Genomic DNA, 26,994 nt, shown 5'->3' on the forward strand with positions numbered 1-26,994 from the left:
TGCATTTCTGGATATACCTCTTCTCTTCCTACAGTACTGAACAGAATTCTTTTCATCACAGCTCATGTAGATCCGAATAAGTAAATGTCTAAGAGGGAGACACTCCCCAGTCTTGCCATGTCACCACTACCAAGACTGGCTGCAGGAAATAACAAACAACACTGCAGTAAAACATTTTGATCACAAAGAACATGTTCTTAAAGCAGGTACAGCCTCAGTAAAAAAGGAACTCTCCTAACTGTTCCAAGAGAAATCATTCATTTTTAATAACCAGTTTATTAAGTTATAAGGCAAACTTACCGTCCCCAGGAAGCTCGTTTCTGAAAAGCAGCCAGGGGCCCCACTTCCATGGCATAACTAACTGTATCACTGTATCCCACAGAAGACTTTTTCATTCTGAAATCAAAAAGTGAAGAAAGAAAAAAGTTAGTAGAAACTATGAGGGCCTGTGTATTTACCTTGAAAACGATGGTGGTCTCCCATGATTGTAAGCAGTCACCTGTGGCACCATTCTGTGAATGATGAATTTTAAAGGTACAGTTTGGGCTTCTTTTCCCCAGGAAAGACCACTCAGCATTCTATAAGCATGTCAACCACAATGCTGCTTTCCCCTGATTCAACAAAGAAGTTGCTTATAGAACAACTTTCCTAATACATCAACCCAGAAATAGTTTCTTACAATATCAGCTTAAGAAGTTTGTCTCAAACTTAGAAGTCACAACTTTGACAGGATTCAACAGTTTTTTCCTGTTGAATCACAGATCACAGAATCGTTTATTATTGAGGCTGGAATAGATCTCTGAGATCATGAAGTTTAGCCTATGAATTGTTTCAGTGGTCTTAGTTTTATGTACATTTTCAAAGGCATTCCACACCAGAGAGGAAAATGCAAAAAATTCAGAAATCAGAAGATTCCTTCCCAGTATAGAATCATAGAATCAACCAGGTTGGAAGAGAATTCCAAGATCATCCAGTCCAACCTAGCACCCAGCCCTAGCCAGTCAACTAGACCATGACACCAAGTGCCTCATCCAGTCTTTTCTTGAAGACCTCCAGGGACGGTGACTCCACCACCTCCCTGGGCAGCCCATTCCAATGCCAATCACTCTCTCTGTGAAGAACTTCCTCCTAACATCCAGCCTATACTTTCCCCAGGCACAACTTGAGACTGTGTCCCCTTGCTCTGTTGCTGGTTGCCTGGGAGAAGACACCAACCCCCACCTGGCTACAGCCTCCCTTCAGGTAGTTGTAGACAGCAATGAGGTCACCCCTGAGCCTCCTCTTCTCCAGGCTAAACACCCCCAGCTCCCTCAGCCTCTCCTCATAGGGTTTGTGCTCCAGGCCCCTCATCAGCTTTGTTGCCCTTCTCTGGACACATTCCAGCACCTCAACATCCTTCTTGAATTGAGGGGCCCAGAACTGGACACGGGACTCAAGGTGTGGCCTGACCAGTGCTGAGTACAGGGGAAGAATAACCTCCCTTGTCCTACTGGCCACACTGTTCCTGATGCAGGCCAGGATGCCATTGGCTCTCTTGGCCACCTGGGCACACTGCTGGCTCATCTTCAGCTACTATCTATCAGTATCCCCAAGTCCCTTTCCTCCTGGCTGCTCTCCAGCCACTCAGTCCCCAGCCTATAGCGCTGCTTGGGGTTGTTGTGGGCAAAGTGCAGAATCCTGCACTTGGCCTTGTTAAATCTCATCCCATTGGCCTCTGCCCACCCATCCAGCCTGGCCAGGTCCCTCTGCAGGGCTCTCCTACCTTCCAACAGATCCACACCTGCTCCTAGCTTGGTGTCATCTGCAAACTTACTGATGCTGGACTCAATCCCCTCGTCCAGGTCATCAATAAAGATATTGAGCAGGACTGGGCCCAGCACTGATCCTTGGGGAACACCACTAGTGACTGGCTGCCAACTGGATGTGGCACCATTCACCACCACTCTCTGAGCTCTGCCATCCAGCCAGTTCTTGATCCAAGTATCACATTAAACTAATAATGTAGCCTTTCACACTACAGGAGCACAGTTTTGTGTTTCTATTCAGTTCAGAAACTTCCTTGCACTTTTTAAATAAGAGACTCCTCTACTGCTTCTCTTTAACATCTGACAGTGAGACAAAAATGTTTAATAAAAGTCCTTATTAATTAAAATACTCTATCAGTCAAACTGGAGTAACTGCTTCCCTCCCAGTATTGTACATCACACTTGGAGGAGGACCTAGTGTTTATCTACTCACTAGAACCATTTTAACACATTCCTTCAGCACTACAATTTGGAAGAATCAGGTTGTCACAATCCAAAGAGACAGAGCTTACATATAATTATGACAGACATTAACAGCAATTCCTACTTTACCTCTCATTCCTGTAAAGTATCTTTATAAAGTGACTATTTATAAATTTGACATTTTTTTCAGAGCTATAAAGACTCAGAATCTATGAAGAAATCTATGAAGATAAAGGACCATCTGGATACATTTCCTGCGTGATCTGCCCTAGGTGATCCTGCTTTGGCAGGGGGGTTGGACTTGATGATCTTCAGAGGTCACTTCCAACCCTTACTATTCGATGATTCTACGAGTAATGAACTGAAGTTAACTCATAAGAAAAACCTGATTATTTGCCAGCAAAGACAGGGAACAGACACTGGGCAACCCAAGTCAAACCAGCTTCATTTTCTGTATGAGTAGAGAACAAATATTTTTTCAATGTGTGCAAGCAGTGTTGCACAGATCTTAGCTATCACTTATCACACAACAAGAATTTGAGTGTTGTTCATTTCAAGTACAGGATTCTGAACTGAAAAGAAGACACTGCTACATGCAGCATCAGGACATTCTGTATGCCAAAAATCAGAAACAGAAAAGAAGAAAACAAAACCAAAAAACAACTCAAACTCAGCAACAGAATGAGTAGTTCCACATTTACCTCTGACATATATAGTGGCTGCAACGTACCAAGATGTGCATACAATGAACAGATATAATTCCTATGAACACAAGGCTGATTGGTCCAACCTGGAATGGAAAAAACAAAACAAAACCCAAGAGATAAGTAGATTTTTTCTTGAAAACATGCTAAAATGTAAAACCTTCACCTTGAAGAAGATATCTTAAGAAATAAAAATTCCATATAACTGATTTTTCCTCTCTCAGAAGGGGATTTGCTGCTCATGTTTTATGGCATTCCTTACTTTCAGTTCACTACCAGACAAAAGGCTATCAGGGGTAATCAAGCCAATACCAAATTGTTGTGAACTGTACAGCCTAGAGAAAAGAAGGCTCCAGGGAGACTTTACAGCAGCCTTCCAATACCTGAAAGAGGCCTACAAGAAAGCTGGGAAGAGAGTAGGTGACAGGATGAAAGGGAATGGATTGAACCTTGAGGAAGGCAGATCTGAACTGAATATTGAAACTCTTTATAGTAAGTGTGACAAGACATTGGAATATGTGTCCAAGGCTAGGCCAGTCCTTGAGCAGTCTGGTCTAGTAGAAGGTGTCCCTGCAAAAGCCAGGGGACCTGGAACTAGATGATTTTCAAGGTCTCTTCCAACCCAAACCATTCCATGCATCTTTACAGTGAGGGTGGTGAAACACTGGCACAGGTTGCCCAAGGACATTGTGGATGCTCTCTCTCTGGAGGTGCTCAAAGCTAGGTTAGATGAGGCCTCAAGCAACCTGTTCTAGTGGGAGGTGTCCCTGCTTCTGGTGAAGAGTTGGAATTAGATGATATTTGAAGTCCCTTCCACCCTAAACCATTCTGTGATTCTATGAATCTATGAAACTTCACTCTTCTAATAATACATCTGCAACAAAAATTACTGAGAAGACTGCACATACTGCACAATTTGATACAGTGCTTTGAACTGTATCAAATTTGATACAGTGGTTTGCTGATTGATACCCGCCTGAACATGAGCCAGCAGTGTGCCCAGGTGGCCAAGAGAGCCAGTGACATCCTGGCCTGCATCAGGAATGGTGTGGTCAGCAGGAGCAGGGAGGTCATTCTGCCCCTGTACTCTGCACTGGTTAGACCACACCTTGAGTATTGTGTTCAGTTCTGGGCCCCCCAGTTTAGGAGGGACATTGAGATGCTTGAGCATGTCCAGAGAAGGGCAACGAGGCTGGGGAGAGGCCTTGAGCACAGCCCTACGAGGAGAGGCTGAGGGAGCTGGGATTGTTTAGCCTGGAGAAGAGGAGGCTCAGGGGTGACCTTATTGCTGTCTACAACTACCTGAGGGGTGGTTGTGGCCAGGAGGAGGTTGCTCTCTTCTCTCAGGTGGCCAGCACCAGAACAAGAGGACACAGCCTCAGGCTGCACCAGGGGAAATTTAGGCTGGAGGTGAGGAGAAAGTTCTTCACTGAGAGAGTCATTGGACACTGGAATGGGCTGCCCGGGGAGGTGGTGGAGTCGCCGTCCCTGGAGCTGTTCAAGGCAGGATTGGAGGTGGCACTTGGTGCCATGGTCTAGCCTTGGGCTCTGTGGTAAAGGGTTGGACTTGATGATCTGTGAGGTCTCTTCCAACCTTTGTGATACTGTGATACTGTGAACTCCTTTAAAGTGTTAACAACAATAAAAATTTCTTCCCCTTACATTAGTAGATTTGGTGGTGTGCAGAATAAAAGAAATCAAGACAACCACAATGCTGATAAGTTATAGATGATTTCCAATTTTTTTTTTTAAATCAGAGTATAAGTTTGACCAAAAGTTTTCACAGACAGTACTTGCCCTTCAGATGTAACTTTGATTCCTGAACTGAACATCCTATGACAAAGAATGTCAGGATTATTTAGTCACAAGGTGAAAAATTGGCTCAATTAAATTTTCCCTGCCTTGGGGAAATGCATTGTTTGTTACCCAGCATAAACAAGTTGTGCTATACTCTGTTTCTGCAGAAACACAAGATTTATTAAACATGCTGATGCCGAAAGTTAGGACATATGATCTAGCTCTACAGAAGTCTGGACAAAGTTAAGACAACCTCATAGTAACAGTCCCCATGAGATGTCTTAGAATCACAGAATGGTTTGGTCTGGAGGGGACCTCCAAAGGCCATCTAGTCCAACTCCCATCCTGCAGTCAGCAGGGACATCCTCAACTAAATCAGGTTGCCCAGAGCCCTGCTAAGCCTCATTTTGAATATCTCCAGGGACGGGGCCCCAACCTGAGCAACCTGTTCCACTGTTCCCCCACCCTCATAAAGAACATCACCCAAGTAAAGGACTTGTTGCTAACATCCAGTCTAAATCTGCTCTTCTCTAGTTCAAAACCATTGCCCCTCGACCTGCCACTGCAGGCCTTTGTGAACAGTTTCTCTCCTTCCTTCATGTCTTTAGAGGAGTCTGAGTGGATCAAACCCTTTCTTTTTTGACAGCCTGTTTTTGACTACGCAAAAATACAACACATGCTTTTCTGAAGTCTTCAAGGTGAAATAGTAACTGTACAAAATAAATAAACTCAATCTTCAGTACTAACTTCACTAGACTAAAGAGGAAAAATAGAACATAACTCTGCTGAAGTTGGCAGTGACACAAAATCAGAGATTTAATCTTTCAGGCTCAAAAATGTCCAACTGTAGACATTTTTGAATATTTTTTTAACCTACAAAAAAAAAAACCTGTACTCTTACCACAAGGCCAGCATTTTTTATTGCAAGTGGAAGACCAAGAAGCCCAGTTCCAATGTTTCCCTTGAGGAGATGTGTAAGTGTTTGTGTAAACCTGAGGATAAAATCATTAAAAGTAACATTAAAAGTAACCTGAGATTGGTGGGAGGAAAAAAAAAAAGGGAAAAAAGGAAAAAGGACAAGAAAATGACACAAGAGAAAACAAACCCACACTCTTTGTCATTTATTAATAAAGGGATATATTGTAACCTTCTATTACTTTAAGGCTGACTGGCTACCCTATAAGATGTCTGGCATATTCAAATAATGTTCTTACTCTTCTTTACAAATGAGCCATCTCAAACAGAACATGCAACTCTGATCTTCTGTTCCTTGCTCCAGCTTGTGAAAGGTTACTTTCTGTGCAATGTTACTACCCTTTTGCCTCAAAGTTAAAATGACCAAATTTTATTCAATAAGTTATTTTAAAATCAATAGCACCAAAAAAATACTACTAGCTAAAAATCATGCCTGACAGCCAAAACTTTATCCAAAGAGAAGTAACACCTTTATAAGTTCTTCAATTAAACTTGAACAAAGAGAGAATTTCCAATGAGATTACTTCCAAAGTGTCTTAAGTTTCTTCATGAAAAAATAAAATCAATGAAAATCTGTAACCAGTGCTTAGATTCTGAGTGACCTAATCACTCTACAACAGGCACCTTGGAATATTTTACAGCTGGTACAATGTTAGCTTCCAAAGAACAGAAAACATGCTTGGAATGGGCTGATTTTCAGCAAAACTATGCAAAGCCCTGACATGTAACCACAAAACTATGCAGATGCAAGAAAATCTCTTGAGATTTCAGTAAACTACCCATGAGAAACAAGTTGGAGGCAACAAACTTTAACAAGCTGATACTTAAGAATAATACATACGTAATGCCTTCTTCATTATCAAGCTGGTAATGCTTCTCAACTGAAAGGAAATTACTTTCATTTTCTTCATCTGAGATGCCATCAGAATTTTGTTCATCAATTAAGGGCTTCATTACTTCCATGTCTGTACAACAGAGTTAATACTACATTAGCATGAGAAACAAACTTATAGTTTAGAAGTAAAACATGACTCAAACTTCCAACGCGATGAGTGTGCCAAATTATAAAGCTGGTTTAGGCAGACAGAAAAGCAGAGCACATTTTGCACAGGAAATTTTCTCTCTTTCAAGTGGCACACAGTCTAATTACCACTACCATTATTATTATGGCCAAACACTACAGCTTTTTTATTAAGAAAAGCCATTTTTTAATCATCAAAATCTGATAGTTTAGATCATTTGGCAAGCTAATAGAACAAAGGAAAACAGAAAAGCCATCCGTTGTTACAGAAGGATAGGTTTTATCTTATCCACCATTAACTACTGCAAGACTAAGCATTTAGTTTACTCTCATCAATAGTGAGCAAAGACACTTTCCAGTCATCTCATTCTAAAATGCACACCCTTTTTTCACATTACAGCAGGGCCCAGGAAGCTGCCTCAACAGTCAGGTATGAAAACACATAGCACAGGTAGCAATGGCCATTAAGTACTCCAGAGATGAAGGATTTCCCAGCTAAAACCACATGGGTCCCTACTTGGACCCAGGCCCTTTTAGGAGCTCTGACAGCAAGAAAGCAGGATTGCTCTTCAAGTTCAGCACCCAATAACAAATAGCCTTACTCAGAAAGGAGCAATTCACACTAGCAGAGAGACAGCCTGCTCTGCTGTCCCTTCTGGAGTGTAAAAACATACTCCATGTGATGCCTAGAGCTCAGCTCACTCTCTGGCCTCCACGTTGTAGATACAAAGCATTATCTGAGCTCTTCTGGCATTTTATGGAGTTATTTTATGGTGCTGCTAACCCAGGTTGTACAAGTGACTTTTATTCTAACATGAAGAAGGCTTTCATCTTGCTAATGGATCTGCAGCATAAGTCTGGACATGCAGCAGGGTCTATTTTTTCCACATTATTTGACTTTTTATTGGACTATATTGGTATATGTAAAAAGCTACCTATACTCCTTCCAACACTGGTATTTTATCCTTCTCACCAGGATTAGCCTTTGCCAAATGGCAACAGCACTCCAGGACCTTGCAGAGACTCTCCCACTGGAGGTGAAGTCATCCAGCCACACACCATCTGCCATTTGGCTTCTTACCCAGGCAGACCAGCCCCAGAACAGAGACAGCAATAGGCAGCTTCTCCAGACATCTCACCCGAGTACCTGGCTCCTAGGTAACTATTTTGTTCATTTTTAATCTGAAATGACCCTAAAAGTCCAACTGGCACATATAATATCCAAATACTCCACTCTGTGAAGTTAATCTATTGCTAACTTTAAAATGTTGTGGCTGGTTTACACCACAGTCAGCATTTGATAAGTAACAACCATTTAAGCCCACAGAAGTATGTGGTTATCATGGACACATGCACCTGAAGTGCAGCTGGGACACAACCACAGTGCCTAAAATCTCTAGTGCAGCATCACCCCATTATCACAAGCCTTTCCCTTGACTCAATGCTTCATTTAAAGCTTCAAAGCATGGGCAAAAGAGGTTACATCAGAACTGGTATGAAAACAAGGGCTGGCTGGTAGGTTGGACTGGAAGATCTTGGAGGTCTCTTCCAACCTGGTTGATTCTATGATTTTATGATAACACAAGTCAGCAACATGTATTTGTAGTTAGAGAACACTTATAGATATGACCTAGTTGTATCTTAATGACAACACTCAGATATCATACCAGAGCACTGCTCCATAAGCAGCTCACAAAGAGAAACATCTATTGAGCCTTCACCACCAGCAATTCCCAAAGCACAGATGACTCTTCATGCACCAAGCCAGCACATGGCTTGAGCAAATATCAGAAGGGTGATGGTGTCTCTACTCACATCTATCAGCAACATTATCTGGGGAGCAGATAACCCCAGGTACAATGAGGGGGAAAGGCCTCAACTTGCACCAGGGGAGGTTTAAATTAGGTATTAGAAGAAACTTCTTCCCTGGCATGGTACTCAAACACTGAAACAGGCTCCCCAGGGAGGTGGTTGAATGCTCATCCCTGGAGTTGTTTTAAAGCCATAGAGATTTGGTGCTGAGGAACATGGTTTAGTAGCAGATTTTAAAGGTCTTTTCCAACAGAAATGATTCTCTGATTCTGCAACCTCTCACCTCCTCAAGATACATTTTTTTTCATTGCAAATCAGCTAACAAGAAGATTTAAAGCAATCTGCAAAAAGTGAAAGACATTTTCCTTAAACAAACTTTAAGACAACTGAAAATTTTGCCATCCCTATTTCTCCAGGCCTGTTTTCCTAAGAACACTGATTCCAAAGCAGAACCATACAGCCAGCAAACAGCACACAGCTCAGCCCTTAGACAGCCAGTTACCATTTTACCATGGAGAGGAAAAGGGAGAGACTATTTTTTACAGATGTATAAAAAGCAGAGGCAGAAACTGGAAGATTGATACTCTGCTAAAGTTACTAACCTGCATAAACCAAAGTTAAAACTTTTGCACAAGGACTTACCTCAAGCACTGAGACTAAATAAAATCAGCAGAGTGACCTTCTTGCTTGAGAAGTAGAAAGGGAACTTTACTCTCCACACGGCACCACAGATACTAGCCAAGACCACCTGAGCACCCACAGGCAATGTTGTAGCTGCTCTCCACAGCTGTACCTGGTGAGTTATGCAATTTGAACACCTGCAAACTCTTAACAGTAACGAGCAGGGCTGAGTCCTCGTACACCAGGCAGGAGATACAGCCAAACTCTAATGCCCAAGTACTTAAACCCTATACATATAAATTTATATGCTTAGAATATATATGAAAATTGTACATTAACATCATCAATACTCAAGAATCATAGACTCAGGGCTCAGAGCAAAACCGAAACACACACATGCAGCCCCAAACCCTGCTCACGTTCCACCTTACGAGCCCATTTCTGAAATTTAACCAACCTGAGTCCTTCTGCAGGTGGCCATGAGCAGATTAATCAATGTTGCTCATGGAACCCCTCCAGCATGACCCACCCTACCGTGGGATGATCACAGCTACCTGATGCCTGCCCAGGGCTATGTCTCCTCCATTACAGTATTGGCCAACAATCAAGGAATTGAAGGTTCCTCTTATCCAAATTAGAATGGGGCCAGCCCCTCTGCAGGTCACTCCTTCGGCTGTCAGTGTGCTGATGCTAACGCTTCAGATGTCACTGGAAGTGACACTTCTGGCTGCTTCAAAGGAACAGATAATTCACTTAATTTTTAAAGCTTATGGTGCAAAGCCATTCCTATGAAGCTGAGAAAGTGAATTTTTTTCTTTTTTTTTTCTTTTTTATCAGGCACTTGTCTCCTTGAAACAGCACATGTGCTGTTCAGTAGGACACATCATTTCAAGAGAGATGTTGAGATACTGGAATGTATCCAGAGAAGGGCAATGAAGCTGGTGAGAGGCCTGAAGAATAGCCCTGTGAGGAGAGGCTGAGGGAGCTGGGGGTGTGCAGCCTGCAGAAGAGGAGGCTCAGGGCAGAGCTCATTGCTGTCTACAACTACCTGAAGGGAGGCTGTAGCCAGGTGGGGGTTGGTTTCTTCTCCCAGGCAAGCAGCAACAGGGGGACACAGTCCCAGGTTGTGCCAGGGGAGGTCTGGGCTGGATGTTGGGAGGAAGTTGTTGCCAGAGAGAGTGATTGGCATTGGAATGGGTTGCCCAGGGAGGTGGTGGAGTTGCTGTCCCTGGACATGTTCAAGAAAAGCCTGGATGAGGCACTTAGTGCCATGGTCCAGTTGACTGGACAGGGCTGGGTGCTAGGTTGGACTGGATGATCTTGGAGGTCTCTTCCAACCTGGTTGATTCTATGATTCTATGACTGTAAGATGTATCACAGAGGTCTCCAGTGGCTGATGAGAGAACCAAGATCAAGGAATTACATATGAGTTCAACAAGGCCACGTGCCAGGTCCTGCACTAGAGTCACAACAGCCCCATGCAAAGCAACAGGCCTGGGGAAATGTGACTAGAAAGCTGTAGGTGGAAAAAGTCCTGGAGGTGCTGGTCAACAAGCAGATAAATATGAGTCAGCAGTGTGGCCAAGAAAGCCAATAGCATCCTGGCTCCTATCAGAAATAATGTGGACAATAAGAGTAGGGAAGTGATTGTCATAGAATCATAGAATCAACCAGGTTGGAAGAGACCTCCAAGATCATCCAGTCCAACCTAGCACCCAGCCCTATCCAGTCAACTAGACCATGGCACCGAGTGCCTCATCCAGTTCTCCTGCACTTGGCACAGGTGAGGCCATGCCTCAAATAGTGTATTAAGTTTGGGGTGTCCTACTATAAGAAGGGCATTGAGGTGCTGGAGCACATTCAAAGAAAGGCAACAAAGCTCATGAGGGGTCTAGAAAACAAGTCTTATGAGGAGCAACTGAGAACAGTAGGGTTATTTTCTGCAGACTAAATGAGGGTGAGGGGAGACCATTCCTTCTGACAACTACCTAACAAGACAATGCAGCGAGGCAGATGTCATTCCCTTCTCCCAGGTAACAAGCTATAGAACAAGAGGAAATGGCATCAAGTTGCACTAGGGGCGATTTGGATTGGACAGTGGGGAATTAAAAAAACACAACAAACACTCACCAAAAGGGTTGCCAAGCACTGGAATAGATTATCCAGGGAAGTATTAGAGTCACCATCCCTGAAGGTATTTTAAAAAGACATGCAGATGTCACACTTAGGGACATGGTTTTGTGGTAGATTTAGCAGTGCTGGGTTAACAGTTCATCATGACAACCTTAAAGGTCTTTTCCAACCTAAATGATTCCAAGTTCCTATAGTCAATTTGCTACACAATTTGAAAGCTGCAATGTTATGAACCTTTTAAAGCAGCATAAACTGCCACTGTAGCCAACAAAGGCTGTTTCACCATTCAGCAAAATAACTGTGACAAGCAAAAGCTAGCAGCCAATAACGACCAAAACTGTCTTTCAGACAAAACTAGGAGCTTACACTGGGTTTAATGCTGATTAAATTATAACAATTTTCAAATTACTAAAGAAATTCTGCCAAGAGCAAAAACATTATTTACCTTACACTTGCCAACCACAGTATCCAGTCATAAAATACACTGAATAACTCTCAGCTTCAATCATTTTCACCAAAAACAAAAACCAAAACAACCCAGAAATCCCTGTGCTTTGTACATTTTGTATTAAAAAAAATACAGAGTATATCTGGTAATATTCCTCAATTATCATCTTTACAGAACTCTGAAAACATTGAAGAATACCACAGATAACCTACAATCAAATGTTTTGCTGTTCAGCAAACAAAAATACATCATAGATCCATTGAACATTCAATATCTTAAGCAGATTAAACTTATTTATAGATGCTGTCTGAATACCTCTGCAGTCTGTAACGCTGGCAAGACTGGGGAGGAGACAGAGAAAATTGGGAGTGAAGTTGAGCCAGGGAAGAAAAGGTACAGGGAGCAGTGTAAGAGTCAGTGTATTTTCTCATATATCCTACTCTGATTTGATTTGCAAGAAATTACTTTGCACAAGTCAACTCTGTTTTGCCAGTGACAGTAAATGCTGAGTGATCTCCCTCTGTCCTTACCTAGACCCATGAGCCTTTCATTACATTTCTTCTCCTCTGTCAGCTGAGGGGAGTGACAGAGCAGCTTGGTAAGCACCTTGTGCTCAGCCAGTGTCAGTCTGTCACAGCCATTCAACAAATACTGAAGATTTTTATGAAGCCTTAAAGATACCTAAACCATCAACATGGCACTGAAGTCAATCCTAGGCAAGAGAAACTTTAACACTTTTATTGTTATTCTTCTTTTATTTCGACCTGTAGAACAATGACAACGGTCAGGTTGGCATGATGTGTACTGAAAGCCCAAGGTAACTAGTAAATAGTATGCTTACAGGTACCTAGTAGAAGGTAACAGGTAATTAGTATGTAGCAGAAAGTAATAGGTGTGCAGAGAGCTTGCAGTTTTTGCATGTAGTAACTGCTCCTTTCAAGGAGGTTTCATGCTAGTGGGACTCAAGTTTTAAATGAAATCACAGAATGTTAGAGGTTGGAAGGGACCTCCAGAGATGACTGAGTCCAACCCCCCTGCCAAAGCAGGATCACCTAGAGCATGTCACACAGAACTGCATTCAGGAAGGATTTTAAAGTCTCCAGATAAGGAGACACCACTGCCTCTCCGGGCAGCCTGTTCTAGTGTTCTGTCACCCTCGCCACCAAGTGTCTTGTCCCACTGAGGTGGGAATTTATGTCTTCAAGAAAAGCCAGGATGAGGCACTTAGTGCCATGGTCTAGTTGATTGGATAGGGCTGGGTGATAGGTTGGACTGGATGATCTTGGAGGTCTCTTCCAACCTGGTTGATTCTATGATTCTATTCTTGCCTTGTATATCAAACCACTTTTTAAATACAAATTTAATGTGGTTCCCCAAGTAAACATTTGTTATGATGCACTGCTTTTCTGCATAATAAGTCATAGCTCACAGCTTTCAGATGGAAAGGCAGCTGAGTATGAAACTGGGATGTTCCATTGTGTGACACTAATAGCAGGATGGTGTAGGAGAACAGTCATTTAAAAATCTATAGCTTAGATCTCCCCAAGATTTGGAAATAAATATTCAAACCTCTATAATGAATATATTTAGATACATTTTTTTCCCTGAAAGGATGACCAGGTACTTTATTCAAGCAGTTTAAGTAAAAAGGTAGGGGCTAGATTGAATTGACTGTTGCCTTCCTTTTAAATTAAGATGACTGTATAATTTGGAAGACATTGCAGTGAGAAAGGAGCATAACTGTCCTTGAAGTGGCCTGAGGTTGAAACAGGAAAATATGCTAAAAGCACATGCTTACAGATGTTTTTTCTCAGCTGTGAGATGCAGTTCAGAGAACTCTCTTGTGATTTTTTTTGGCAATTTTAATAGGTCTTCCTAAATCTAGTCAATGAATCTTGAGATGACAGACTGTCTGGAGAAGGGTTCAAGTGCAGAACAGCATATACCAACAGGCATAAGGAGAAGTTGGAAGACTTTATTACCTCTTGTCCTGCATGAAGAAAAAACACAAACTATTTAGGTGTTAGATTGATATGGAGATAATTTGGTGGATCCAGCAAAAAATGAAGAGATGAAAAGGATAATGTCACAAAAGCTGTGTGTGCTTGGGAAAACATTCAAGGGAACACTCAAGAAATAGCATGAGGACAAAATACTTAATGACAAAAATTCAAGGCCAGTAAACTTTAGTCTATGCTACTCACACATAGCAATAGCTTACAGAGAGGAACCTCCCATCATATTCCAGCAGTATATGTTTGGAAATGCAAAAACAAAGAACTACTAGACTATGGCTGTTAACTTAGGAAATAGCATAAAAATGCCACCATGTGTGATTTTCCTCATGACACTCCACCTAGAATAGCACATCTAGCTCTGGGGCCTGAGCCATGACAGATGCATGGACCTGTTGGAGCAAGTCCAGAGGAGTGCCACAAAAATTGTCAGAGGGCTGGAACATCTCTCCTAAGAGGACAGGCTGAGAACATTGGGGTTGTTCAGCCTGGAGAAGAGAAGGCTCTACAGAGATCTTATTGCAGCCTTCCAGTACTTCAAGGGGGCCTCTAAGACAGATGGAGACCTTTCACCAGGGCATATAGTGACAGAAGAAAGGGCAAGGGGTTTAAATTGGAAAGATTCAGATTGCACACAAAGAGAGAATTTTTTTAGGCTGATGAGACACCAGCACAGGTTGCTTACAAAAGTTATTAATATCCATCATTGGAAGTGTTCAAGGTCAGACTGGATGGACTTTAAGCAAACTGATCTAGTGGAAGCTTGCCTGCCCATGGCAGACAGGTTTAATAATATGATCTTTAAAGGTTATAAACATTTTAAAGTTTACACTGACTCTTGTTATGGAATAGATAACTGCTTTTGGTGGGGAAGCTGGTTATCTTTCGTTAGAGTCAGTGCAGTGGGTCAAATGACTTGCTGCAATCTCAAGAAGTAAATTGTGGGGTGAAAATTCTATGTGAAAGATACTCTTTAAAAACTGCATCATAGAATCACAGAATCAACCAGGTTGGAAGAGACCTCCAAGATCATCCAGTCCAACCTATCACCCAGCCCTAACCAATCAACTAGACCATGGCACTAAGTGCCTCACCCAGTCTTTTCACTCAAGTTCATCCTAATCAGTAGCAGACAAAGTAGCCTACTACTCAACTGTCCTCATTTCTTCAGGAGGCATCCCTGGAAAACACAGTGGTTACTCATATTTCAGAGAGCAGATTTTTTCACTACACACTAATGTGTTGGAGGTGATGACTCATGAAGGAGCTTAAGAATTTAAATATACAAGGACAGTATGTGCAGCATAAAAGATGAAGAGGCAGGAAAAGGTTCACCACCTCAGGGAGAGGTTGGCTTTTTAGAGCGAATTGCTGATGTAAATCTTTCAGTGTAAGCTTTTTTCCTATCTCTTTCAAGAATGCTTTCATTGCTGCCATCATCTTGCTCCTGAACAAAGATCAGGATGTAAGCCAAACAAAGAAAAGATGAAGCAGTAATGGTCAGGCATTCAGACTCATAGAGGTGAAGAGGCTGGCTTCTCTTTAGTGATGATTCAGCCTGTGAAGGCAGCATCTCATTCCTTTCATGGGTTATTTTTCATCCTGTTGCTCTTGGTCTTCCATGAAAAACACAATGAATTTAAATAAATGGGACAGTATGTTTTGTCTGAGCTGCACATATCTTCCTTCTGTTTAATTCTTACATCCAAAAATGCTTTGCTTTTTCTTGTAATCAATTGCTGCACAGGAAGAATGAGGTTATGGCTCAAGATCAGCTGTAAGGCCAACCAGGGGAATGGGAACGTGAATGTCTGCCACGGACCACCAAGTCAGGAAGAAGAGGTGTATGTTTAAACAACTGGAAGAAACCTTCTCTTCTAAGGCCCTGCTTCTCACGGGGGAGTTTTGCCATCTAATACCTCCTAGAAAGGCAATATATCAGGGCTCAAATAATTGAGAATTTTTATGGACTGATTGCAGGATGATTTCTTTCATTCAAGTGATTAATGAGCCAGCTAGGGAAAATGTGTTGCTGGTTCTGCTACTCGTGAATATAGAAGAAGATGGATGGCAGCCTTGGCTACAGCAGCAATGGATGATGAAACTGAAAATCCTGAAAGCAAAGAATGCAAGTACCAGGTTAAAGTACACTTTGTGAGGGTGAATGTATACATGTTCAGGTCATCTTGCTCTAGAGTGCAGTAAAAGTACAGCAAACATTTTTGTTCTATTCATTTACTAATGGTAGAATGGAAAAGAAGCACCAAATTGTGTATCTGTAGTGTACACTGAGAAGAAACCTTTTATTTTTAATGATATATTGCAGAACTCACATAGATGCTATGCATTAGTTTCTAAATAGCTGCTGCTTGTTATCCTGCCAGAGCTAAACCTGGAAAAAATCACTGCATTTTGACAGCCTGGTTGTGCTGACCAAGAAGTAGGTAACTTCTTTGACAGTGTCTGATGGATATCAATGACTAGGAAAAGTAGGCTTCTACTTGAACTTCTTTGGAAGTTCTCTGGATATCTTTTACATTTCTTGCTGTTAAAGATTGTGATATTATAGTGCCTTACAATCTTACTTAAGATATTTCAAGTGTGAATTAAATCTACCAGGTATATAAAATATGGTGAATGTGGGGAAGGCTGTGGATGTAGTCTACCTGGACTTCAACAAAGCCTTTGACACTGTCTGCCACAACAAGCTCCAGGCAAAGCTGGCAGCTCGTCGCTTGGACAGATTCACTCTGATATGGGTCAAGAACTGGCCAGAGGGCCGGGCCCAGAGAGTGCTGGTGAGGAAGCTAGTGACAGGCCTGGAACACAGCCCTGTGAGGAGAGGCTGAGGCAGCTGAGGCTGGTTAGCCTGGAGGAGACTCTGGGGTGACCTCATGGCTGTCTACAACTACCTGAAGGGAGGCTGTAGCCGGGTGGGGGTTGGTCTCTTCTCCCAGGCAACCAGCAACAGAACAAGGGGACACAGTCTCAAGTTGTGCCGGGGGTGGTATAGGCTGGATGTTAGGAGGAAGTTCTTCCCAGAGAGAGTGGCTGGCATTGGAATGGGCTGCCCAGGGAGGTGGTGGAGTCACCGTCCCTGGAGGGGACTGGATGAGGCACTTAGTGCCATGGTTTCTAGTTGATTAGACAGGGCTGGGTGCTAGGTTGGACTGGACAACCTTGGAGGTAGGTCTCTTCCAATCTGATTGATTCTATGTGTACTTTGCTTTGGGCTTTTTTGGTATAACATTATCCCACGACAGTGGAATATCCCAATATCAGGATGGATATTTACATATATGACTGCATAAAGCATTTAAAAACACTCAAAGGCAATCTTAGTTATTATCAACCTATTCTGAAGCAGTCCTTCAGTAACTTTACCAGAAAAGTCAGAAATTATAAATGGTTTAAAACACAACAACACAAACAAAACCAACAACAATAAAAATAGCTCTTAAAAAAGCACAGTAGGTGAACTCAGAATGATGAGACTGTGACCTCCTTAGGGCAGAGGCTGTTCTCTTTGTATTTCTGTGGAGCAGCGAGTTGATTAGCACTTCCAGACATGACAGTAAGTTGTTATCAGAGCTGTGCTAGTGGTAACAATAATCCATAGATGACTAGACAGCTTTAGATAGCTTTAGGCATGGCCAGATGGAAAAAAAATACAGCTTGTCTTAAAAAAAAAACTTATCACTTGAAAAATAAGAGGGAAAGCTTGAGTGTGTCTAAATCCATTCTGAAAGGACTACCTCTGATCAGAAGAAGGGTCAAGAAGCTGGAAGTAAAATAGGATTTCTACAAAATTCAACTCTTCTGAGCATGGTTTGGTTGCCTGGTAAACACTGTGGATGTATGATGTATGTATCAGGCCTTTCAGTGTCAGAGTGAATATCTGCTGATAGCAGTGCGGGTTCCTAAGAGTCACACTGATCCTTTCATACTCGTAAAAGGGCATCTTACTTGCTGCCTGTTGTCATTATTTAACATTACAAACAGCATCCTACAAAATGTCATGGACTCAAAACTGGAAAAGTAATATAATTATGATTTATATGTTACATGATCACAGACTTTGCACATTTACAGTTTGGCTTGTTCCTATTAAAAACACTTCAAAGTCAGTATTTAAGAAAATGAAAATGAGCTCACCACCTACTGGGGAAAGCTTCCAGTGTTGGCATTTCACTTCCTCTGACCCCTCAGGGAACAGAATTCTACTCCAGAACTAGCAGGACTTGGTGAGTGTTGAATGAGCTCAGCAGTGAGTCAGAGCTCAGAGAGGATGGTCATGGCATCCTCAGGAATTAGTCAACACAACACTGTGGGAATAGAGGGAAGGAGCTTCTTTGCTGATCCTTCTCTTGATCAATTTCTAGACTATATGTCACGTACTGAAAGATGATTAAAGCTGTCTTTATTTGTACAATTAGAATACCACAGAGCACATGGTAGCTTTACAGTGCACATTATGGCTGAGTCCTTGACGTCTGATTTTGTTCTCCACTGGACATCTTTGCTTTTGTCAAATGCTTTCATTACTGGCTGCCCACTCTATTGACACCAAATTCAGATGATCCTTAGCTACTTTGAGACTGAGTTACATGCTTTTAAATTAACTACCTGGATAAGCTGTGTTCTGCATCTTCTGTGAGACTCTGAGTTACATGCTTTTAAATTAACTACCTGGATAAGCTGTGTTCTGCATCTTCTTTGAGACTCTGAGTTACATGCTTTTAAATTAATTACCTGGATAAGCTGTGTTCTGCATCTTCTTTCAGACTCTGAGTTACATGCTTTTAAATTAACTACCTGGATAAGCTGTGTTCTGCATCATATGGTATATTACACTGCTACATTTTTTAATAGGATGGCACAATCTCACCCATTTCTTTTCAGAATGCTTCTTTCAAACAAAGGTAAGCAGAAGCAGCCAGACAACATTTATATGATCATGTTTTCAGAGGAATTTCTTTATGTGAAACATGTAGCTCTCACTGTTCCAGAGAGAAGCAAAGATTTCAATTTACTTTGACATTAAAAATAGGTCCCTTTGACCACAAAGAAAGATGATTTCTCCCAAATCACCCAGTAAGGAGAAACTTTTAAAGCTGCATTCAATTAAAACAAACACCTGTATGTGCTTCTTTTTACAGCTACAATCACTGCCCATCTTCGCTGCACAGTATTTGCATTATACACCTGATTTTATTTTACCACACTGCCATACTTCTGAAACTTCCAAAATGCTGATCACATTGATAACCATTAAGAGAAAAAAAGGAGAAAAGAAAAACAAAGTTAATTGAATGCATTGTAAAAATACAACCATGCCTTCCAAAGGTCCAAGACCACTGCCTTCAGATTTTCTCTGAGATAGTAGTTGGTCATTACAGCAGGAAAACTGTACATAAGTAGGGCACAGTAGGAGGCTTAATTAACGATCTTCAAAGATTGGCCTTTTTCTACTAGATGAGAGGCATTTATTTTAACCCAGTTATTACGTAGACATTTATTTATCTGACTATGTCCCTGGAAACAAAGATTTTCTTTTTTAAAAAACAAAATTCAAAGTAATAGATTTGAATTTAATATAGACAACAATAAAGTAAACCATTACACTTGTTAAACATCCTAGGCCAGAACAGAACAAATTAAAGTTCTATGTCTTTTATATGTATAGATCACAATAAGTCATGAGAAATTTCATACAGTGCTACACTAAAATCTTTTGCTTCTAAAATGTATTTGCAGGTCAGCAGCAAATATTCTAGAAATCCAAGATTTCTTCTGAACAAGAAGCCCTGCAGAAGGACCTGGACAGGCTGGATGGATGGGCAGAGGCCAATGGGATGAGATTGAACAAGGCCAAGTGCTGAGTTCTGCACTTTGGCCACAACAACCCCAAGCAGCGCTACAGGCTGGGGACTGAGTGGCTGGAGAGCAGCCAGGAGGAAAGGGACATGGGAGTACTGATAGATAGTAAGCTGAAGATGAGCCAGCAGTGTGCCCAGGTGGCCAAGAGAGCCAATGGCATCCTGGCCTGCATCAGGAACAGTGTGGCCAGTAAGACAAGGGAGGTTATTCTGCCCCTGTACTCAGCACTGGTCATGGTCAGGCCACACCTTGAATGCTGTGTCCAGTTCTGGGCCCCTCAATTCAAGAAAGATGTTGAGGTGCTGGAACATGTCCAGAGAAGGGCAACGAAGCTGGTGAGGGGCCTGGAGCACAAATCCTATGAGGAGAGGTTGAGGGAGCTGGGCCTGTTTAGCCTGGAGAAGAGGAGGCTCAGGGGTGATCTTATTACTGTCTACACCTACCTGAAGGGGCATTGTAGCCAGGTGGGGGGTGGCCTCTTCTCCCAGGCAACCAGCAAGTTTTTCCCAGAAAGAGTGATTTCCCATTGGAATGGGCTGCCCAGGGAGGTGGTGGAGGCACCGTCCCTGAGGGTCTTCAAGAAAAGACTGGATGAGGCACTTAGTGCCATGGTCTAGTTGATTGGTTAGGGCTGGGTGATAGGTTGGACTGGATGATCTTGAGGTTCTCTTCCAACCTGGCTGATTCTATGATTCTAAATCCAGTGTGAGAGAATCTGATTTTCAGATCAAGCACCCAGTAGAATGCTGTGCCTGTAAAACTTGACAGAACAATATCCCTTTTAACTTTACATCCATTCCTGTACATTTTCTATCTTGTGGGACTAGTACAACCATGGTAAGAGTACCTTGAAATCTCTTCAACCCTCCTTTTTGCATGCCAGTCCTGAGCAACAGATAGAAAGGGAACTGGACTACATTAGGTCAACCACTTGCCCATATTCTCAGAATCATAGAATCAACCAGGTTGGAAGAGACCTCCAAGATCATCCAGTCCAATCTAGCACCCAGCCCTATCCAATCAACTAGACCATGGCACTAAGTGCCTCATCCAGTCAAACAGACCTGAGAATATCCACTTCTTGCCAGTATTCTCAGGCGGGCAGTTCACTGGTCCTATTCTAACGTGACAGCTCATTTGAGAATAAATTCCACTAAAAGAGTTTTAAAACTGGTAACAGCAACCAGCACCAATGCATATTGTGATAACTACATCTACTGCAGGGCCTCCTGAAATACTGCATTATATAAATACTTGGTCTCGGGCCATTGCCTCTTTTCCCCACCATTACACCAGACACAGAATCACAGAATTGTTTTTGTTGGAAAGGACCTCTAAGATCGAGTCCAACCAGTGACCTAACACAGCCCTTAAACCACATCCCAAAGTGACATGCCTACGTATTTCTTGAACACCTCCAGGGACGGTGACTTCACCACCTCCCTGGGCAGCCTGCTCCAATGCCTGACTGCTTTCTGTAAAGAAGTTTTTCCAGACATCCAATCCAGACCTCCCCTGGCTCAGTTTCAGGCCATTTCCTCTCATCCTACCACCCGATAGTAGTGAGAAGAGACTGGTCCCCATCTCACTACAACCTCCTTTCGGGTAGTTATAGCGAGCAATGGCAACTCCCCTCAGCCTTCTCTTCTCCAGACTACACAATCCCAGTTCCCTCAGTTGCTCATAAAATGATCTCTAAACTCTTCATCAGCTTTGTTGCCCTTTTCTGGACACAGTCTGGCACCTCAATGTCTTTCTTGTATTGAGAGGCCCAAAACTGCACACAGTGTTCAAGGTGTGGCTTCACCAGAGCCGAGTCCAGGCACGGTCACTTCCCTGCTCCTGCTGGCCACACTGTTCCTGATGGAGGCCATAATGCTGCTGGCCTTCTGGGCCACCTGAACACACTGCTGTGCTTACGTTCAGCCAGCTGTCAAACAGCACCCCCAGGTTTATTCCTGCTGTCCAGCCACTTTTCCCCAAGCCTGTAGTGCTGCATGGTGTTAGTGTGACCCAGCACCCGGCTTTGTTAAACCTCATACAACTGACCTCAGCTCATCAGCCTAGGCCTGTCCAGACTCCTGTGCAGAACCTCCCTACTCTTAGGCAGATCAATTTAGTGTCATCTGCAGACTTACTGCAGGTATACTCAATTCTCTTGTCCAGATCATTACTAAAGATATTAAAGAGAACTAGCCCCAGTACTGATCTCTGGGTAACACCACAAGTGTCACCAACTGGGTTTAACTCTGTTCACCACCCCTCTTTGAGTCCAGACACTCAGCTGATTCTTAACCCACACAAGCCACAAGCAGCCAGTTTCTCCAGGAGGATGCTGCTGGAAACAGTGTCAAAGGCGTTACTCAAGTCCAGATAAAAGATATCCACAGCCTTTCCTTTATCTAGTATGTGGGTCACATTGTCACAGAGGGAAATCAGGTCCATTAAGCAGGATCTGCCGTTCATGAACCCATGCTGACTGGGCCTGATCACTTGGTTGACCTGCACGAACTGCATCATAGCACTCAACATGACCTGCTCCATGGTCTTCCCCAGCATCAAGGTCAGACTTACAGGTCTGTATCATAGAATTCAAGACAGATGTCTGAGTGACAAAATTTAACCCAAGTGTCAGACACAGAGCAGTGTGGCATGAAGAACAAACAAATCCTCAGGGATTTGGAATACTCTAGAACAGCAACAGGAAAACAATAGGAAAAAATCTGTCCCATAAGCATGTAAACTTTCTCAATGAAAGCTCTGATGCTTATGATAGATTATGGCTTCTAATATATGAAATCATAGAATCACAGAATTTTTTGGGTCAGAAGGGACCTCCAAAAGTCATCTAATCAAATCCCCCTGCAGTAAGCAGGGGCATCCTCACTAGATCAGGTTGCTCAGAGTCTGCTCTCAATTTCACCATCCCCCAGCCTGTATCAATATCTAAGATTGCCCCAATCTAAGTGCAGGATCTTGCACTTTGCCTTATTGAATCTCGTAAGATTCTCTTCTCTGTATGTTGGTGAGGCAGGACCCCACATATATATTAAATCCCTAGCAGAAAGCAGTAGGCAAAAGTTCTTGCAGATACTGCACTGCTCAGTCAGCTCCTGCAGAAGGACCTGCTAACAGACAGAAACACAGCAGAAGATTCAGAGTCCTGTGAAATGTGTTTATCAGAGGGTGACCCAGTATCTCTCTATAACAGGGATAAAGATTGAATTTAATAAGCAGTAATTTTGACTGCTCTGTAAAAACCAGAACCATATCATCCTTGTGCTAGCCTAATGTGGTTTTATGCTAACAGTTTCTCACAGGCTGTAGAATACCATATTAATGATCCAGGCCCTCTGTCACCTAACCAAGCATGTGACTGCTCTTATGGGACAAGTGATCAACATTCTAAAGAGCAGAGTTTTTCAGTTCAGTGTTCTGAACCATGGCTCTCACGAAAAACATAGTTACAAAGAAAACATTGTCAGTTAACTATTTTCAGAACCTGCAAGTGGCTCCAGTAAGCAGCTGTGTAACTCTCACTCCCTCCATGACAGAAATACCTGTTTCTCCACTTCCCAAACTTCAGCTTATATATAACCTTTCCAGCACTTTGCCAGAAGGCATTGAACTATGAAGCACAGCTTTGTCCACCAAACATTCTAGCGTGGCCATGTTAACCACGTGCTTCCACAACTGCCTTAGACATCATGACTGTGAATGGTAGTGCTAGGGGCATGGCTGTCAAGATTTCTGAGAACTTTTGTAGCTTTTTCTAGTTCAAGGGGGAGCCAACAGATAATCCCTTTCACCCACAGACAGCCCAGCTACCTTTTTATGTTCCACTACTCTCACTTCTACTGCCTGCAAGAGACAGAAGTAGGAACAAAACCAACCTTCACGTGACATTATTTTCCAGAAGGAAAATTACAAGAGGAAACTCAAAATTCCTTTTAAACAATTGCATTTTGCAGAATAGTAAAAATCAGTATAAGCTTTTAGGGGTTTTGTTTTTCAAGAACTTTAAAGCTAGTCCCTAGTGCTGTTATTTTAACCACTCTTCTTCTTTGGAAAATACATCTTGGTGTCATTTATTCCTCTTCAGTATAGACTGTAACATAGTAAAGGAGGTTTGTTCTGGTTTATGGTAGCACTTATTCATCATGAGATCGGTTAAACAAATGTTGAAGTCAATAATATCACTTGATAAGCAGGAAGCACTGTTTGCTTTTGCATCGTAACTATTAAATCCAGAAGGCTAATAAAATAAGACACTTGAATTATTAAACCAAAGCACACAAGTCTCCAGTTTATTATATGTTTTCAGAGGAGTACTTTTACCCCAAACCACAACGGCTCATTCATTTGGAAATATGTTAAGTCTTAAATAATCCACTGCCCTGTGTGGCCCAAACTACACATTTCTACTCAATCAGCACACTTCCAAGTAATGACACATTAGAATCATAGAATCATAGAATCAGCCAGGTTGGAATAGACCTCCAAGATCATCCAGTCCAACCTAGCACCCAGCCCTATCCAATCAACTAGACCATGGCACTAAGTGCCTCATCCAGTTTTTTCTTGGAGACCCCCAGGGACGGTGCCTCCACCACCTCCCTGGGCAGCCCATTCCAATGAGAAATCACTCTCTCTGTGAAGAACTTCTTCCTAATATCCAGCCTATACCTACCCTGGCACAACTTGAGACTGTTGGTAAGATTGGACTGGATGATCTTGGAGGTCTCTTCCAACCTGGCTGATTCTATGATTTTATTAAGTATTGCATGGGCAGAAACCATATAAAGAACTTCTTAAGCCTTAACAGGTGTTGATCTGTATTTCAAAACAGTTAATCCTTTAAAGAAATTGGTTCTAAGATTTTTAACAGTGAATTTGGCAGATCTGAGGATCTTAGTCAAAAAAAGGCTAAAATCTCGTGCTGCCACCCTTGGTCCAGAGGTGGAGATTTCTCCCTGCAAGACGGACCAGCCGCTATGGGATATCATAAAATCTGAAGCACATCTCCTGCTTTCCATCGTTAACACCGGGCAGGACAAACTGTCGAGATTATAGTGAAACACAGCCTTGAGGTGAGGCTTTCAGTCTGCCCAGTCCAGTCTAGAATCAGCTATACTTTCTAAGCAAACCTGCTACCAGTTTTCTCTCGTTCATTTACAGATAGCCAAACCAAGACGTGGACGTCTGCGTACCCTCCTACTCAGATTTAAAGGTCCGAACATAAGCAATGAAATCTGCTAACGTATCGACACATACATCTCCCCTCCCCAAAAAAAATGCAGTAAATCCTCACGATTTTTCACTGTAGATAAAAGCATCTGCTAATCATGTAACCCTAACGTATCTCCTAAACTTCTAAGCAAGACCGCGACCTCCTAATGAATCATGAACCGGCCAGACGCTACCGGCGCCTTCAGGGAAGCGCCGCTGCCACCCCGAGCGGCAGTTACAGCGAGCCGGGCCTCCCTCGGCCCTACGCTCGTCGACCCACTGTGCAATCCCCGGCCGGGTCTCCCTCTCCGAAGAGGCACAGCGGGAGCAAGAGTCCCCGCAGCCGGCGCCGTGCTCCGCTTCCCTCAACCCTGCGCGGCCCAAGGTATCGCCAGCCTGGGTGAGCGGTCCTGAGCTCCAGGCCACTAACACCAAAGCGCAACAAGATAGAGACCACCCCTCCCCCAGGTGGGATGGTTCGTCCCACCCGCCTCAATGCGCTAAGCGCTGCAGCGCATCCCCCGTTGGCCGAACCATTCCTACTGGACGGGAGGGGGGTGAAAGTTGAACACCAGCTTCTCACACTCATGCTCCCCCACTCTCCGCCCCGCTGCAAGCCGCCATCCCTCTGCCCCTCGGCTACTCTCCCCGCTGGTCCGCACAACAAGCCTTACCCAACTCCTCCCTGACGCCGCCGTCCATCTCCCCACCGGCTCGCTGCTCACTCTTCCGTCAATGTGGAGCCGGCCGGCGCGGCGAGGCGCTGCGCATGCTCCCTGCCCACCGCGCTGAGCTCACGGGAGCGAACCGTCGGTAGCGGCCGGAAAGGCAGGGCCCGCCTGGGGCAGGGTGGCTCGGCAAGGTGCGGTCGTAGCGGGCGGCCCATTCATTTTAATCTTTGGAAACCAAACCATAGAATCATGCAATCAACCAGGTTGGAAGAGACATCCAAGAGCACCCAGTCCAACCTAGCACCCAGCCCTAGCCAGTCAACTAGACCATGGCACTAAGTGCCTCATCCAGGCTTTTCTTGAACACGTCCAGGGAGGGTGACTCCACCACCTCCCTGGGCAGCCCATTCCAATGCCAATCACTCTCTGCCAACAACTTCCTCCTAACATCCAGCCTATACTTTCCCCGGCACAACTTTAGCACTGTATCATAGTGCTAAAACAAATTTCAACTGTACTCCGTAGTCAAAGTGCTCCAGATCAGCCTGAAATCCTAGAATCCTTACTCTTTAAATCTTTCCTCTGAAATTAAGCAATTTAAACTTGTACAACAAAAGTGTCTATAATTTTATAATTCTTGTTTTCATAGCTTGAAGACTCTTAATATAGGGCTGTTGGTTGGGGTAGTTTGGGGGGGAGGGTGGGGAGGGAAGGAAAGGGGTATTCACAGTATCACAGTATCATCAGGGTTGGAAGAGACCTCACAGATCATCAAGTCCAACCCTTTACCACAGAGCTCAAGGCTAGACCATGGCACCAAGTGCCACCTCCAATCCTGCCTTGAACAGCTCCAGGGACGGCGACTCCACCACCTCCCCGGGCAGCCCATTCCAGTGTCCAATGACTCTCTCAGTGAAGAACTTTCTCCTCACCTCCAGCCTAAATCTCCCCTGGCGCAGCCTGAGGCTGTGTCCTCTTGTTCTGGTGCTGGCCACCTGAGAGAAGAGAGCAACCTCCTCCTGGCCACAACCACCCCTCAGGTACAGAGTTGTAGACAGCCATAAGGTCACCCCTGAGCCTCCTCTTCTCCAGGCTAACCAATCCCAGCTCCCTCAGCCTCTCCTCGTAGGGCTGTGCTCAAGGCCTCTCACCAGCCTCGTCACCCTTCTCTGGACACGTATTATCCTATCTTAAAGAAAGGCATAATGCTCCAAAGGATTTTCAACTGGCCGACTAGCCTAAAAGGATTGCCCTTTGATAGAACCTCCTCTCAGCAAGCTAAGCCTATCACAGATTTTGATCTTCTGCTAATGTGACATACTTTAACCTGTCTTTCATGCTCATTGCTCCCAGAGTAATCTATTGGTACTTTTTCATCAAAACTTTCATGCTTCTGCCTCTATCTGTGGCTGATTTGGTATAAGTAATGAAGTTTCCAGCTACCAATGTCCTGAAATCTA

General features: G+C 43.3%; 1 protein-coding gene across 5 annotated transcripts in view; it reads right to left on the bottom strand.

Annotated features, from left to right (window-relative positions):
- Nucleotides 1-25,665, bottom strand: part of SLC36A4 (solute carrier family 36 member 4) — a 132,548-nt gene extending 106,883 nt beyond the window's left edge. Inside the window, exons 1-5 of one of the 5 annotated variants that reach the window (XM_064169973.1) lie at nucleotides 25,538-25,661; nucleotides 6,546-6,669; nucleotides 5,631-5,721; nucleotides 2,930-3,018; nucleotides 301-396 (exon numbers count right to left, since the gene is read on the bottom strand). In XM_064169973.1, coding sequence (XP_064026043.1) covers nucleotides 301-396; nucleotides 2,930-3,018; nucleotides 5,631-5,721; nucleotides 6,546-6,669; nucleotides 25,538-25,565 — 428 coding nt within the window. In that variant the 5' untranslated portion in view covers nucleotides 25,566-25,661. Of the gene's footprint in view, nucleotides 1-300; nucleotides 397-2,929; nucleotides 3,019-5,630; nucleotides 5,722-6,545; nucleotides 6,670-9,179; nucleotides 9,392-25,537 lie in introns of those variants that run through there. The other 4 variants (XM_064169982.1, XM_064169991.1, XM_064170003.1 and 1 more) reach the window with 4 other exon arrangements.
- Nucleotides 25,666-26,994: the final 1,329 nt, after the last annotated feature.

The sequence above is a fragment of the Pogoniulus pusillus genome, chromosome 3 (assembly GCF_015220805.1).
Source record: "Pogoniulus pusillus isolate bPogPus1 chromosome 3, bPogPus1.pri, whole genome shotgun sequence".
Classification (NCBI taxonomy): Eukaryota; Metazoa; Chordata; class Aves; order Piciformes; family Lybiidae; genus Pogoniulus; species Pogoniulus pusillus.